Here is a 16,518-nt window from a genome sequence, read left to right as displayed (position 1 = left end):
GACAGTATTTATAATGGTGAGAAGATGTTTGCACACAGAGTGACAAAGCACAGTATTGACGTGGGTAGAGGACTTGCAGAATTTTAAAGGTTATTGGGAAGAATAGATGTGAGAGAATAACCAAGAAATTTTGCTAAAAAAAAGAGTGGAGGATACATATCTCACATGTAATGAAACATTATATAAAGCAATAATAATTAAAATTGTGTGGCAGGTGCCAGATGAGACACCCAGAAAAAGAATAGAAGAGAAATTCCAGGAGTAGACTCAAGTCTATTTCAGTGATAAGTGTGTGGTAAAGGTGACATTTCAACAAGGTTGGGAAAAAGAGTGGCTATTCACTAACTGGGATACCCAGGGTAAGACAGGTTCAGAGTCCTTGCACCACTGCAGTCATTGTCATTGGTCTGATCTCAGAAGCAGGGCGCCCTCCCTCTTGCCAACTCTATGCTCTGTTTTGGACAAGAAGGCAAGGGGCCTTGGTGAGGGGTCGGTGGGAGCAATCAGGGCTGCTTCTGAGTTATAGGGCAAGTGCTGCCTGAATTGCAGGAAGGAAATGCCTCAGTTTCCTCCTTGCCTACCTCCAAAGGTGGGTGACTGTATAGCCCCAGGGGTCATTGAATGGGCCCTCTGCTCCTCTCTCGTCTATTGGGGGAGACAAGTTGGTGAGCTTAGACCTCAGAACTGAATCTGCTACCTCCTCATGGAGCCCTTGTCCAGAGGACAAAAAAGAAGCTAAGTGGATGGTGCAGCCCCAAACTAGAAAAAAGTATTAGTTACAGAATATATATTATTATGTTCTGTTTGATGTTGGTTTTTGCCTTTTTAAAAAGAAACGCCACAGACATTTCAGAACCGCACTGCAGGAGTAAGAAGAGTCAGCAAATTGAAAGCATTGCATAGTATTAAATGAACAGAGATGGTGAGTTCTTTATTTACAATTATTGTCTAGATAAAAAAATTCATAAAAACAGATGAATGGTCATAAATTATTTACCCCCTAATGGGGTGAACTGCCAAACGTACCCCATGCTGCTAGATATAGGACACAGAGTGCAAGCTTTATGTACTACAGTGAGTTTTGACAAATCAACCATTTCTTGTGTGTGGATGTGTGTACAAGTGTCAGAGTGAGGGTGTGTGCATGTGTGCGTGTGTATGTGAGCATCTGTCCTTCCTGACAAGAAAAGACCAACACTAATGTGGGGCATTCTTGGTAGCTTTCATCATTCCCTGTTCCCCGAGCTATGATCCACTCAGAGAAACCTCCAGGTTTCCTTGCCTCCAGGCTCCAAATAAAAAGGGAGCATGTTGCACAAGAGCAATTTTCCTGGTGTCATGGAATGAGGTGGGGACGGGACACAGACTGGAACAAGCTAGGAGAGGGGAGATGAAAAACCTTGAGAAAGGACACTACAAAAAACACCATGTTCCAGCGCTGCCCCGTGTTTCCAGGTGCAGGTCTTTCCTTTCTCAGCAGGCAGGAGAGCAGCGGGCTGGCTTTTGGTAGTGTTGTATTGGAATCCAATAAACCAACTGAGGGCTGGTCACCCCTTTGGGGGTGCAGTTTCCTCTGCTGGGTACATTCAGAAATATTTCTTCACGCCATTCAGGTGATGCTGTTGTGCAAAGAAGGTCCTCCTTCCAGGACGGTTTTACCAGGTGAAATGGGCTGGCTTGGGATCCCAAACCCTCAGGTTTATCCACAGCTGTCCAGATGTAGGCCCTCCCAGCTGACTATGGCTCTTTTCCCGAGTGGCTCTCATCTTGGGTGTGGAAGAATTCTCTGGGCCTGGAGAAGGGAAGGGGCGGGGCTGACACAGCAACCGCGGGAAGGGTCAGTATGAGGAATGAATTTCACAAGCAAGGCGGAAAGTGTTTGGTTTTCCTTGAAGCATGGGACGTCATCAATCATGGTATTCAAAATGTCTTTTGCACTGTACAAGTTTATGGAAAAAGATTGTATGCTGAAAAGTCTCAAAGCAAACTTTGTATTAAATACAAAAGTTCTTTTATGAAAAAAGCTGATACCCACAAAGTGCTTAGCAGTTAAGAGGCTGACATACAATTAAGTAAGCTCTTATTGAGTGGGATTACTAGTGCTGTAATTGTCTTGAGGGAAAAATAACCTCCTTTTCTCACCTGTGATACTGTAGGGTTTCAGAATGGCTTTCTTTCGGGAAAGCAAGACTTGCTGTTAAAAGGCTACAGTATATATTGCGACTACAGGAAGACAATTTGGTTTAAAAATCACACTGAATACATCTCAATATACACATCATAAGGTTTGTTCGGATCTAAATAGTGCAGAGAAAAAGGCTATTCTTCTTCAAAAATAAAAATAAGAGCCGCAAGCCATAACGATCCTCATCCAATACGCCAACAGCTCATAGGCTGCAATTTATAAGGAAATAAACCTCTAAATTACTAAAAAAAAAATCAACACAATAGCATTTATAATATTGCAATGTCACCTCAATCTCTATGCAGACAGTGCCAAAGAGAACCTCTTTTTGAAATGCTCTTAGTAAACCCAAGTGAGTTTCATTGAGAGAAGAGTCTTCAACCAGTGTTTTGCAAATCCCATCATCCTTAGGCCGGATGGCTGTTAGCTTTCCAAGCCCAGGAAGCCCTCTCTCTCCTCTCCTTTTGTCTATGGAGCATGGTGTTAAAGCCCTCAGGATGGATACGTGGTAGCATTTGGCTTCTGCCTTAGCCTCCTGTGGTCGTGACATCATTGAACGGAAATAGCAGGCAAAAATCAGAGCATGGCTATAGTAAAACATCAAGGATGCAATCCAGTGAAGTGTCTGTTGGGCTGAGCTGTTTTTATAGCATCTCAGTCACCAGTGTTCTTAAACCGTACAAATAGCCAAAGACATTATCTACAGGTTTGTAAACAAATTACATTCTTCTTTTAGGACATAAATAAGTTAAAATAGAGCAATTTAAGCAGAAACAAGGCAACATGCCGGCAAAGAAACTTTATATATCCATGTATATATATTTATATATATATAGATATATATATATCTACCTATCTATATGGACGTATACAGTCTTGAATAAGTATACGTTGATATAGATATAAAGAAATGGATATAACCTTGTGAGTGTCTATGAAGTTCTTCAATTCCGTTGGTGCAAATCTACTTAGGCGAGTTAAGCTCTGCAATTTCAAAAAGTTGTTAAATTAACCTATACAACTGAGACCATGCTTTGCAAGCATTTCAAAAACTCACAGACCAGTGGATTGGATAAATAGTCTCAGAAAAGAGTCTGTCTGCAGTTCCCGCCTAAGAAAACAAACAAAAACCCCTCCCCAACCCCCTAAAACCAAACAAGGGGAGGACTGGAAGTGCACAGTACATTCATGCAGGGGACATGGCGCTGGGCGGGTGCATGGCTGGTCCGTGTGTGGGCGAGAGCTGGAAGGGCTTGTTCTAGGAATATTGCTCACTCCCTTCAGCCCCCAGAGGAGATCCCGCCCCTTGCCTCAAAGTGAAAAACACTTCAAACAGCATCGCAGCCAGAAAAAGAGTCTGTTGGATGGAAACATTGGTTTTCTCGCCAGTATTTGGTTTCCTGTTGTTGCTTGTTGCTGCTTGAGTGGGTTGAGTGCCTGGATGGGTGGGTGCCCGGGAGGTGGGTGGCGGTGGGGTCCTCAGCTAAAGCGACGTCTCCAGGCTGTGGATGGGGCTCCCTGGACTTGAAGAGGTAGCTGATTTGCTTGTGTCGGTCGTCAGGTTGATCCCGCTGTCGATGGCGCTGTTGTTCTTGTTGAGTGACGATGGCGGGCTCGAGTTCTGCTTGAGCGCGGCATCTTCTTCCAGGTCGGTGTCATCGATGAGGGGGATGTGGGGCTGTGAATCTTCGATCCGGAATTCAGGGTGAGCCATGAAATTATGGATGGAGGTTCGAGACTCAGGCTTTTCTAGACCTTCATAGAGAGAGCTACGGAATGCCTTCACGACGCGGATCTGCAAGGGAAGCGCAGGGGTGAGAAGTAGTACCCGGTGTGTGTGTGTGCGTGTGTGTGTGCGTGTGTGTGTGCTATGCGTGCGTGCCGAGCTCTGGGGGGCTTGGTGAAGGGTCACGTGAGAGGGGGTTAGGGCACAGCATGTGGCTGGAATCCATATTTGCTGATGTTAATGAGCATGGACAGGAGGGAAAGATTGGAAGAGGGCTCAGGTTATGTGCATCCATGAGGTTTTTAACATTGCTTTGGTTTTGGTCAAAACTAAAATATTAGGACAGGAGGAATCAAGCCCCATCAAAGCGATGATGGGAAACAGTGGTCAGAGGAAGCATAGTCCACTCCGCGGGCACCCAGACCTAGGGAGAGACTGAGCCTTGTTAACTTTAAAGCAGGTTCAACCATGCAGAAGGGGAATGGGGCTAGGTGGGAACAGAATAGGAGGGAGAAGAGGCTATTGAAAAAATCTTTAAAAAAATCACACACAGTTAAGAGACCATATGCTATGGAACAGATAACATGTTGCAAACAGAAAAGAAACAGAAAGGATAGACAGATGAACCAGGATGAGAGAAGACACGAGGGCCAGACAACAGGAACATCAAACCAAAAGCAGCAAAGCAAACCAAAGCCAACTCAGGACTTTCTGGGGTGCAGAGCAGAGGCAGCCAGAAAGCACAGAGGAGCTGGCAGACTGATGACATTCAGGAGTGGGAGCATGCCACAGTGGGGTCAGGAACCACACGGCACACACAGACAAACACACGCTACACTTGGAAGCCTGGACAATGTGAACGGAGACCGTTTGTACCCAACGTTTCTTTCCTTCATGCATTCGGGAGGTAAACACTCGAGTATTGACTCAAAGCCCTGGCCGTCATTGGAGTTGGCTTTGGGGTCCCTTATTTCCTGGGGTATTTGATTTCTTTATTTGTTCTTTGAAAATACAAAACCAAAAAATGAGGCCAGAATCAGATGGTCAAACCTAGAATCAGTGGGTTCCTAAGGGGGTGTGTAACAGCTTAAAACCGCAAACTTTCATTTTTCTGTGTCTCAGTTGGAGCCTGTGGTTCTCTGAAGAATGGAAGGAGGTGGGGCACTGTGTCTTCTGGGCTAATGGGAAGGGCACTGGACTTGGAGTTAGGAAGACTCAAGTCTGAGTCCTAGCTCTGCCACTGCTGGTGCCTTGACAGTAGGTAAGCCACACTCCTCATTGGCCATCCTCTGTCCTGCCTCGCCACGTGCAGAGGAAGAGGACCCTCACTTGGAAGAGAGGGGTCCTTCCTCTGGATTCCTCCTAGGAGGGGGAGATGTGATGTCATCTCAAGGGGCAGAGAGGACTTAGGGGCAAATGTGCTTCCTTCTCTTTTCTCAGCCCTACCTCACAGCGGAGCCAGTGGTGGGGGAAAACAAGGCAGCATTGGTGTCTCCAATGAGGGAGTCTTAACCAAGGTGCCTGTGGTCCTGAGGGCACCCTGCATGGCCTTCCCTGCTGAGCAGTGGCTGCTCCCACACCACAGGCCTGGGTGGGACAGAGGACAGGACGAGGTCCTCATGTCCCAGGGTCTGTGGAGCTCTCAGTAAATCCAGGGCAGCTTGTTGGGGCACAGGTGGGGAAAGTGTGTCCATGGAAATGAATTTTCTTGATGACTGTGGCTGATGGTTTGAAGTCTCATAGCTCAGGGTTTATTTCACTCTTTCAGGGGTCAGTCCTTCTAAAGCATACCACATGTTCCTCTTTTATTTTAATTTAGAGTTCACAGAGGAGAACTGAACTTTGTCAAGAATATTTTTGGTCTTGTAGAAGATCTCATAGTTTTGATTTTTTTTTAAAAGTTCTTTTCCTTTGCTGTCAGCCATCACTTACTAGTTCTGACTTTTCCTTGTCTTTTCAAAAGCATATCTGTCCCTCTCCTTCTTATGTGCTCTGGGTTGGGGACTCCAGGGGGCCCTGCCTGTTGGAATCATGCTTTAAATAGGAGGCATCAGGTGCCTAGTGAGAGCCAGCCAGATGCTGTGCATTAGTGCTGGCATCTGTGATGGCCATTTGGTTGCCTTGAGATTTCTTTCTCCCTAGATTTCCTATTTGTGACTCTGTAGAGATTATTAAGTATTCTGCTCTCCTGGTAAGTAGTGGGCCATTACACTTTTCATTAAGTGGGAACAACAAAAAAGGTGTTGCAGGCCTCAATTTTCTTATCTGTGAAATGGGAATACTAATAATCATAGTAGCTGCCCAGCCTGTGCCCAGAATGTTCTGAGGCTGAACTGCAATAAGGCACCGGCTGGAACGCCTGGTAGAGGAGGAGGGATGGTGGCAGGGTCCTATTATGTGACTGACAACGCAGAGGGGACAACACACAATGAGATGCAGGCCCCTTGCCCTCCCCCTGGCATGGAGACAACAGAAAGAATGAACTGCTCTGGACAAGACTGTGGGGACAAGACTTTTCAGGACACCCCACCACGGCCGTGTCAAGTCTCCACTTCGGTTCTCTCCACAGCTGAAATGGAAAATATATGGGAAGAAAAAAACTCTTCCATCTCCCCTTCCTGCCTACCCTGAAGATGGGGTTTTGTGGTACAAGTTGCATTTGGGCATGGGGGTAAGGGGAAAGAGATGATTCAGGCGTTTTGGTTTCATTAGTACAAAGGGAGCAGGAGGCCCGTGCTCGTCGTCAGAGGGCTCTGAGGAAATGCAGACGCCCCAGTCTGGGAGATGGTTTAACATACTCGAATGTTTACCCGGCTTCAAGGAAGCCAAGAGTCTAGGATTGATTCACATTCATTTCAGGCTCAAGGTTAAAGACTCACAACCTCTTTTAATTTCACTCTCTCTTGCTGAACTCTGTGTCCAGGGTTCTCTAGCCCTCTAGGGAAACAAACACATGGAATATTCAGAAAGCAGAGAGGTCTAGGGTCCCCCCCCAGAAGCAAGCCATTGTTCTCAACAACCCAAGGCTACACTAAACTAGTTACCAACTTACTAATGAGAGGTCCAGCTTTCTCTCCTTTCCTTTGTTCCTCCCCCTAAGAAATGCATACTCCACGCCTAGCCGAACTCAGAACCTGGAGTCTGAAAGGGAAATGGGAGTCGAAGAGGCCCTTTCTAGAAGGGGCAGCGTCCAGAAAGTGGGTGGTTCTGGGGGTAGGCGTCTGATGCTCACAGCCTGGTTGGTTTGAAAGAGCAGGATTTTCACTGATGAACACAGAGCCTGCTACAAACTTGCTAAGTACAAAGGTGGCTTGAGGTGGCCTAGGAATTTGAGGGGAATAAGGCAGAGGGGCCTTGGTCCAAAGAGCTGAATGCTGATTTTGTCCATGATCACAGTGGATCTCCTTGTCCCCGACAGGCTGGTGAGAGTCAAGCAGAGAAACAACTTCCCTGGTCTCTGGACCCCAGAGTATTGGCTTTTTTTTTTTTTGCTAGAGGAGGCTGTGGGTGTGAGCACTGGATCCGCAATGTAAAGTCAACCTCTGTGGGCTCATCTGGGAAATGGTAAGGGGTGGTGGGAAAAATGAGGAACTCTGCAGTCAGACCTCTTGCCACTCACTTGCTGTGTGATCTTGGGAAAGTCAGTCCACTTCTCTGAGCCCCAGTGTCTTTCTCAGTTAAATGGATGTACTGGCAGATCCTCTCTCCTATTTCAGTTGGGAGGCATATGTGAAATGAAGGGAATAGGCAATTGCTTGGGAAGATGTTGGGTGAGGTTCAAGTATAAGGCATTAGGGGTGTGTTATTAAGTTTCTAGGAGAGAAAACAAATTCGTTTTTGGGTAAGTCAGAAGAAGAAAGCAAGAGAATAGACCGGAGTTCCCTTCCGAACATTCCAGATGCCAGTCTGATGGGACTGTCCTGTCGCTGCCTGTATTGGTCTGCCTGGGGCTGTCCATCACACAGTGGTGCTGTGATGTGTGATGTGTGATGTGGTGGGGGTTCCTTACCTCTTGTCATGAGTCAGAAGTCAGCCCAAGCATATACTACCCTCCCACTGGCCTTTGTGGCCAACTTGTGATAACCCAGGGGTCAGTGGTGTGACTCCTTTCAGAGCACACAGACCCCAGGCGTTGTTGACTCAGCTTGCACATGGCCACCTCCTCTGCTGGAGAACCCCCAGGAAGAAGACCGTGCTTAGAGGAAGTGGGAGGCAGCCCACCGATTCATCTTACCCCATCTTACTTCCTGGCTACCAGCTTCACACCTCCTTTTGGGAGGGAAGAAAGCCTTTTGGCTTCTGAAGGAACTCTGCGTGGTACCTAGGGGGCCCTCAGAGCCCTTGGAGACCAGAGAATATGATATTGTTATAGAAACTTTCAGTAGAGGAACTAGGGGATATTTATTTAGAGTTTGCATTGTGACTGTGTTGACCAAAATGTGTGTTGAAACCACAGAGGTCGCGATCCCTTTGGCCAGTACCCTTGGCCACAAGAACGGTTAGGCTTTTTTGAGACCATAGGTTCAAGAAAGGGTCCAGGAAGGGACCTAGAATTCCAGGCTAGATTCTATAGTAGAGGGCAGGAATGCAAGATTGTGAAGGAGGCATGATTCCTGAGAGAGAGGCAAGGTGGTGGCTGGAGGAGGGAGTTGTGCCTGACCAGCCCCTTTGGGTCCTCTGAGAGAATGAAGCACCAGGCTTATAGTTTTCTTTTCAAAGGCTGTTAAAAAGTCAGGGTCATCATGGGGTAAAGAAGATCAACCTGTGGCCTGGAAGGAGCTTGGCTTAGAGATAGGAGGTGAAGAGTGGGCAGAAACAGGCATTCACTGAAGGAACAGTGCTAGGAACTGACTGTCTCAGGACTGGCCCTTTTGGGTGGTTTTTATAAATGACAGAAAAAAAAATATGGGAATTCAATTGCCAAGCTTTGAGATGACTGAGCTCTTTCTTCTAGACTGTGAAAGCTGAGAGGAGGGGGGTGAACCAAGGGAAGACTTTCAAAGGCTGCCAGGCAGGAACGCCAGACGGGCTCTTCTGTGGCCAGTGCAAAGGGCCACACTTCAAGCAGGAGGCTGAACCAAGGTGGGACAAAGAACTGCGCGTGCATTCAGAAGCTAGACTTCCGGCATCAACCCAATGAGAGCGGTGCCGGTGTCACTGGGAGGGATGGCAGGAGCAGAGGGGAATGGATTCTTTCCCAAGTGGCTCTTAAGGTCTTAACTCTTTTGGTCACTGCACTTCAAGACAGATGGCGTCACTGAGCAATGCCAGAGGTAAGCTGATGCAGCAGTAGGTTAGCTGGGTGAGGGCTCTCTGCTGTGAAGGGGAGAGAATGGGACCAAAGTGTTTCCTGCTCTGAGAAAGCCTGGCAGTGATTTCCTAGCAACACTTCATGGAGATGTGACTCTGGACACCATCTGCTCAAATACGTCTGTGCTTCAGCTTGGCTAGTCCGGACTCTCCATCACTGGTTTTGTGCTATTGAATGAACAAGGAGGGGCTTTCCCACCTTTTCTGCATCCTTCCTGTCATCCTGCGTGCCTGGCAGGACTGCATCTACCGAAAGGTCATGGGACATGAGCATATGCCATCCACAGGCTCTCTCTGTGGCTTTCGCCTCCTGCCAGAAGGCCCAGATGGCATCATTCCCACCTAGCACACACGACCTCTCCTGCTCAGTGGACGGGGATGTATGTTATGGGTGTTCTGTGTTTGGGGGTAAAGGCACCTTATAAAGTATCAAAAGATGAAGTCTGGAGTCTATTCCTCCTCAAAGAGGTCCAAGAGCTGGCTAACACCTCGTGGCAATCTGAGAAGACCAGCATAGGGCTCTCTTGCAGTTTGGGAGGGGCTGACTAGAGACAAGGAAAGTGGGTCAGGTGGCAAATAGAGACTTTTTTTTTTTTGTCAGAGAGAGAGAGAGAGAGAGAGAGAGAGAGTCAGAGAGAGGGACAGATAGGGACAGATAGGAAGGGAGAGAGATGAAAAATATCAATTCTTCATTGTGGCTCCTTTAGTTGTTCATTGACTGCTTTCTTGTATGTGCCTTGACTTGGAGGCTACAGCAGAGCAAGTGACCCCTTGCTCAAGCCAGTGACCTTGGGCTTCAAGCCATTGTGACCTTTGGGCTCAAGCCAGCATCCATGGGGTCATGTTTATGAGCCCGCGCTCAAGCCAGCAACCTCAGGGTTTCAAACCTGGTCCACTGCGTCCCAGTCTGACGCTCTATCCAGTATGCCACCACCTGGTCAGGCTAGAGACTTCTTATTCCCTCTGGGACCTGAAGCCATAGGGGTTCAGAAAGATCTGGACAAGGCCAGAGATGACAGACCCAGGTCAGAAATGGTGGCGTGAGGAGATGAGCTTTGGCAGGAGGGAGATGATGGAGGAGTCAGAGTCCCAGGCTATCTCTCAGGTAAGGAAGTCAGGAAGCCGAGGGTTAGACCAGATCTCTCGGGGCCTTCTGGTACCCAGCAGAGATGTGATGCCTGGCCTACTGTTTCCACCTTAGGTTAAGCTGAATGGGTTAGAGACCTTGTCCCTTCCAGGAAGGGGTCAGACCTTCAACATGCAGGGGAAAGGGTGTGTAAGGCAGCTGATGCTGTTAGGTGTGCAAGGGGAGAGGGGAGAGGGTCTAACCACTGGGTGCAGGGCCCCCAGGCTGTGATCTCCTTGGGGATCCCAGACTGGCTGTGACTTCTGACCTACAGTAACCCCTCTCTTGGCTGGACCTTTCTGTGACTGATTGTGACCCCTGAGGACCTTGACTCACAGTAACCCTTTTCCTGACTTTGACTGCAGGCTGTGACCTTCTGGCCAACTCCGACCCTTGTCTTCATGGGTCAGATTTTTTGTGACTAAGTATGACTGTAGACTGAATGGGACATTCTGTGTCCCCCAGGCTGACTGCTCTCCCTTGGCTGCTCTGACCCTGTAGCTCATGGGACATTTAATTACTGAAACCTTCCTGACAGATGGCGATCTTTTGCTGACTCAGACTTTTTGACCACTTGTGACTCTCATAACCTCCTGATTGACTGGTTGTAAACCTGTCTCTGACCCCAGCCAACCCTGGCCCACCAAAAGACTGCCACCCCATGACTGGCTATGGGCTCCTGACCAATTGTGGCCCCTCAGCCCCCTGGGCCTGACCATGACCTGCAGCCCCCCATGTCCTTGGTGCCCGGCCCCTGCCCGCCTGCCCGCCCGGCGCTAGCGTCGGTGGCACCCGAGGCGGTAAGGATTCACACTCACGCCCAGCTGCAGCAGGAGGAAGGCTGGTCGGAGAGGAAAGAGCATTGGACAACGACACGTGACTAGGGCTAGAGAGATTGGCTACGTCCTGGCTCTGGCTGGTGACGGAGGACTGTCTCCGCAGGGCCCCCTGAAAGGAGGCCCCGCTCTTGAAAGTATTGACTACTTCAATCTGCAACGGAGGAGAGAACGAGACAAGTTGCGAGAAGAACGAACACAACAGCTACACGACTGACAGGCGTGATGCCACGAGAACAGCCGCAGCCACGGCAACAATGACAACGTCACTGAAATCAAAACAAAAAGTACCAGACACACTCCAAGGCTCTGAAAGACATCAGCTCAGTTCTGGGCCCACCTGGAGGCCCTAGGGTCCTAGGAGGACACAGGAGCCCAGCCTCTGTTCTGCTCCAGTGGCTCAGGGGCCAGGGGGCTGGGCTGGGGGCTGGGGGTGATTACACATGGTGTTTGGCAGCAAGGGCGGTGCTTAGCCCTATTTGGGACCCGGTCTGGAGCCTGAGTGGTATGGTGGGGGCTCTGGGTGGACAGACGTTGGCCCAAATCTCGGCTGTGCCACTTATAAGCTAGGTGATTTTGGGCAAGTCACCTGAGTGTAGTTACTTGTCCTTTATAAGGGGCAGTGCCACCTACCTGGCTGTGTTATCTGTGAGTGGCAAAGCACCTGGCTCATGTTAATGTTCTATAAGAGCCAGGCTGGACAGGCACTTGTGTTCACTCAAGAAACTATAGTCCTGGTATCTTGCGATCTGGAGACCTCCGAAAGGCTCTGTGGCTGTGTTGGTGACAGCCCAGGGCCATGTACACTGAGAGCTGCCCCAGAAGGCTGGGTGCTGGGTTCTTGCCAAGGAGAGCCCAGGCTGCAGTAGGTGGCTCTGGGTCTGAAACCTGCCTCTGTCCCCTCAACTCCATCTCTCAGAAAGGACAGTCTCCTAAACCTCAGTCATCTCTAACACTGGAGGAGGCATACCTACCTCTCAGCAGGCTGTGAAGGCCAATGAGATGATGTTAGGGAGAGTGCACTGTGGGTGTGAGGCAGCCCAGGGAGCTACTGTCTGTTATGTATATTAAGTGAACTGCTAGGCCGCCAGGCAAGATGGAGGTGGGGGCTTTGCAACCCTTCCCAGAGTGGTGGGGATGGCTGGCATGGGCGTGCCAGTGCACCTCTCCCAGGTGGTCAGGGTAAGCGGCAGACCCTCTCTTAGTTTCACAGGCCCCTCTGTTCCTTATCTCAGGGGCTGTGCCCCCCTGGGCAGAGGCGCTGGCTCCCGGGAGAGTCTGTGGCGTGCAGTGGGAGGGCTGCATGGTTGTGGCATTTGCACATGGCAGCCACGCAGTCTCCGTGCTGGACATGCATCCTGCACGTGTGCTCTGCAGGCATCTCTGGTGAGCACATGAGTGTCTCTGTGCACGAGGAAAACCAAGCTCTGTTCACAGAGCTGCCTGGAAACCTGCAAGCCCACTGTGGAGGAAGAGGGTGTGCGCCTGTGTGTAAGGCCCTGACCTCACAGGCTGACCCATGGCCCCGGGAGAGTCGAGGGCCACTCCCGGCCTTGGGCTGTCCCTTCTGGCAGCTACCCTGCAGCTCCGACTAGAGCTCTTCACTCACCTCAGCTCTCAGGGGCAACACCTCCCCTGCTCCCAGGGGCAACCCCCTGGACACCTCAGTCAGACCCCGTGCTGGCCAAGAAGGTCAGCTGGAACATTCCCGAGGGGCCTCTGTTTCTTTAGCAGCCCCGCGAGAGTGTATCAGGAGTGCAGGAGTAGGAAGAGCTGGTGAGGTGGTGAGAGCAGGCCTTGGAAGGTGGTGTGGAGCACGTACACCTCCATCACCTGCCAGCCTGGCCAGGTGCGGCCAGGCGCGGGCCCAGCCCCGGGAGCCTCCTGTACCTGGGTCTGTATCCGGTTCAGGCCTCGGAACCATAGGATCTGGCCCCTCCGCAGCTCACGCTCGGCGTGGTCGATCTCCTCCACATCCTCGTTGAGCTCTTCCTCTGGAATCTCTTCCTTTTGCGTGAGCCTGCCCGCCTCCTTGAGGAACTTGAGCCTGCTGGTCGGGATGGTGGCGATGACCTGCAGAAGACCCAGCGGTGTCAGGGCAATGGGTCTGTCACTCACTCAGCCTCCTTCCCTCCCGCCACCCCTACCTTGCTCTCTCAACCTCTCCCTCCTCTGACCCAATTACCTAGTTACATGTTCAAATCACTCCTTAACTCATCCCAATCCAATCTTTAAGTCTCTTATTAATTTACTTTTTAATTTACTCACTCATCCAAAGTCAAGAGACATAGCGGAAAATCTTGGCTTTTAGGCGTTGGGCAGATAGGACTTTGAATACTCCAGACCTTACTGGTCATGTGACCTTGGGCTGGTCATTTAACCGCTCTGAGCTCTGGCTTTCCCACCTGTGAAGCTGAGGGCAGTTCTCAGGGATGGGGGGGTAGAGCGAGATGGTGTGTCAGGTTGCTATGTGGAGTCTGGCTGGCCCCCAGGCTTCTGAGTTCACTCCTCCTGAGGTCACTGGGTCCTGGGTACCCAATGTGAGCAACAGGGCTCAGGGCCTGGGTGCCCTGAGGAGAGCCAATTTGGGGACTCTGGGAATGGTGGCCTTCCCAACAACGGGAGGCAATATAGGAAGGGGGTGCACCCCCACTCTTATTCTTCTTCCAAAGGGTTTGTCCATGTGCCTGAGGCTTGAGAGGCAGGCCCTATGGGGAAGCTGAGGTGGCAGAGGTAGAGGCCTTTACATTTCCTATCGGAACAGGTAGGGGCTGGCCTGGACACTCAGCTTCAAGGGTTCCCTGGGAGTGTAAGGTGGGCGTTGCCTACTGGCATCATCCTTAGGCATTAGGAGTCTGCTCACTCAGACACCTGGAGCTCTCTAAGGGAGTAGGCCCCAGTGGGATAAAGATGGCCCCGTTCTGAGAGTGCCTGGGAATGGGGCTGCTAATCAAACCTGGTTTATCCATTCCCCAAAGAAGCCCTGAAGTTTAAAAAAGTTTCTTTTGGATGAAACTAAACTTTCTTCTTTATCTTCTGTTAATTTCTGCCATTGGAATGTCTCACTCAAGCCTGGGAACAGCTTGGAAGTAAGAACATTGTCTCAGGCCCACTGGGACTCCCCTGCCTGGATGACAGAGCACCTTGGGGATAAAACCCCTTTGGTCCAGGATGTGGATTGGGGCATGTCTCATAAGCACCACTTCCTGGTCAGGAGCCTTTGAGCTGCAAGTTATAAGCACTGTGATGGGTGTGTGTGTGTCCTGGGACCTTGGGCAACAGTAGGAAATGGAACTAGTGGGAGAATGTTCTGGGGTCATAGATGGAAGAGCCCCTGCAGAGCCTCCAGCCGAAGGGTTCCTAAAGCCAGGAGGGCCTCACGTGCCCACAGACAAGGCATGGAGTGCTCTGTGTGTGTTCCCTGCAGCCCTTTGGAGGGGCCTCGGTGGTGCGGCTGCGCTCACTCATCTCCCCGGAGCACCTGACACACACCGCTTAACTGATCTTTTTAACAGCTAGCTGCCTTTAAGCTCTGAGCCTTTGTGGGCCATGGCACCCAGTTAGAGTCTAATGATATTGTTCTCATTACATTATTTTTGTTTTTTTTTAGCTTCTGTTTATGACAAGTGGTATTGATTTTCCATTCATGTTAGTAATATAAAGTTGTCTTGAAATAAATTTCACTTAAAACAAAACTGAGGCAACTGAAAGAAAATATTAAGTAAATAAAAGGATCAGTGGTACCTAGATATATGACAAAAACCACAGTGATGGTACCCAAATGACAATCATTTGGGACCCAGAGATAGGGAGGGCCTTGTCTAGGGCCATACCACAAGTCCCTGGCAGAACTGGGACCCATTCCTGGGGCTTCCAGATTTTCTGGCCGATGCTCTTTCCCTTCTCCCACTGAGAGGCCCCTCCTGTTACCCACCGGGAACTTACCTGGCCCCAGACGAGCTCTCCTAACCCGATGAATATGCACCACATCCACTGGTCCAGCTGCAGCGGAGCGCAGCTGAACGGCTTCCCCCCAAACTGCACGATCACTATCTGGAGGTCAAAGGGAGCAGAGACAGAGACAGACATAGAGAGGCCGCCAGGGGCCAGCTCTGAGGCCGGGGCTCTTGGGGCACTGCTGTGGGGCTCCACTTGCCCACTGCCCACCCCAACCCGGGTTAAGGTGGCAGCCTGGCTACCTGGATGGCAAAGGTGCCCAGCACGATGGTGCAGAAGATGGGGTTCCGGAAGATTCCATCGAAGACATTGCGCTCGCCGTGGATCTTGCGCGCATTAATCTCGTTGAAGAGCTGCATCATGACGAAGGTGTTGAAGATGATGGTGTAGTGCTCCGAGGGCGGCGAGTGCAGGGGCGCGTTCCTCCCGTTGTCGATCTGGAACATCTTCTCACCTGCCAAGTCGCGAGTGTGGGGGCTGGGTGGGCGGTGGGCCTGGCCTGGGGTCTCCTCTGAGCAGCAGGGTGGGCAGCTCAGACATGGAGGCATGCTCTGGACACCGGGGGTGGGGGGTGGTGGGTGGTTGTGAGTGTGAGTGAAGGGGTAACCAAACCCTTTATCCTCGAGGTGAGAAGGACCTTGGGTGAACTTTCTTCTACTTTTCTATGGAAATCTGATAAAGGTGGAATGCTGGATGTATTATCAGGCAACATTGCCTGATTGACAAATGCATCTGGACTGGGAAGACTGGGGGTAAACAGGAATACCTGGTGGCAGGCCATGGCTTTGGGATCCCTGCAAAGTGCTGCTTTTTGTAACTAAGAATGTCCCTTGCTGAGACCTCTGAAAACTCATGGGACTGTGATAAGGGATAGCGATTCTTATATGGAGGCTGAGACTTTTAGGCGTGGCTGGCTTGGGACCCACCCATGTTGCTGCATTCTTCTACACTTGCCCTATCACATGGTGGAGGACGGTGCAGTCCCCTGGGGTGCTGTGTGGACGCCCACTGATGGCATGCCTGAGTAAGGTGGTGCCAGGGGGCTTGTGGGGTGTCTGAGTGTGAGCTGTCTAGCTGAATCCAAGACCTCTGAGAGTAGGTGCTCAAGTGGGAAAGCCAGCAAGTAAGCCAGGGGTTGCCTTCCCCTCCTCCCCCTCGCCTGATAGCTTTCTCTGCAAGTCTCTCCTAGTTCTGCCTTCCTCTGGCGTCCTCCAAGGCTTTTCATGGTGATCTTTACAACAGTCCGGCTAACTCATCACCTTTGTAGTTTATGGAAGAGGACTGTCCTTTGAGGGATCCACGCCCCACTCGCATCTGTACTCTGGACTTTGAAGGCAAGGGCTCATTGATGTCGAAAGTCCAGCTTGAGGAGGCTGAC

The 16,518-nt window shown here is 50.4% G+C and overlaps 1 protein-coding gene across 10 annotated transcripts in view; it reads right to left on the bottom strand.

Moving 5' to 3' along the window:
• Positions 1-900: 900 nt before the first annotated feature.
• The window catches only part of ATP2B2 (ATPase plasma membrane Ca2+ transporting 2), a 516,257-nt gene continuing 500,639 nt past the window's right edge, over positions 901-16,518 (bottom strand). For 9 of the 10 annotated variants that reach the window (XM_066244328.1, XM_066244329.1, XM_066244330.1 and 6 more), the window contains 4 exons: positions 15,383-15,594; positions 15,129-15,236; positions 13,074-13,256; positions 901-3,980 (listed from right to left, as the gene is read on the bottom strand). In XM_066244328.1, the coding sequence (XP_066100425.1) occupies positions 3,669-3,980; positions 13,074-13,256; positions 15,129-15,236; positions 15,383-15,594 (815 nt within the window). In that variant the 3' untranslated portion in view covers positions 901-3,668. Of the gene's footprint in view, positions 3,981-6,793; positions 6,849-11,161; positions 11,338-13,073; positions 13,257-15,128; positions 15,237-15,382; positions 15,595-16,518 lie in introns of all 10 variants that reach the window. The other variant, XM_066244337.1, reaches the window with a different exon arrangement.

Source organism: Saccopteryx bilineata, chromosome 10 (genome assembly GCF_036850765.1).
Source record: "Saccopteryx bilineata isolate mSacBil1 chromosome 10, mSacBil1_pri_phased_curated, whole genome shotgun sequence".
NCBI lineage: Eukaryota > Metazoa > Chordata > Mammalia > Chiroptera > Emballonuridae > Saccopteryx > Saccopteryx bilineata.
This window is presented reverse-complemented; position numbering and strand designations above follow the sequence as displayed.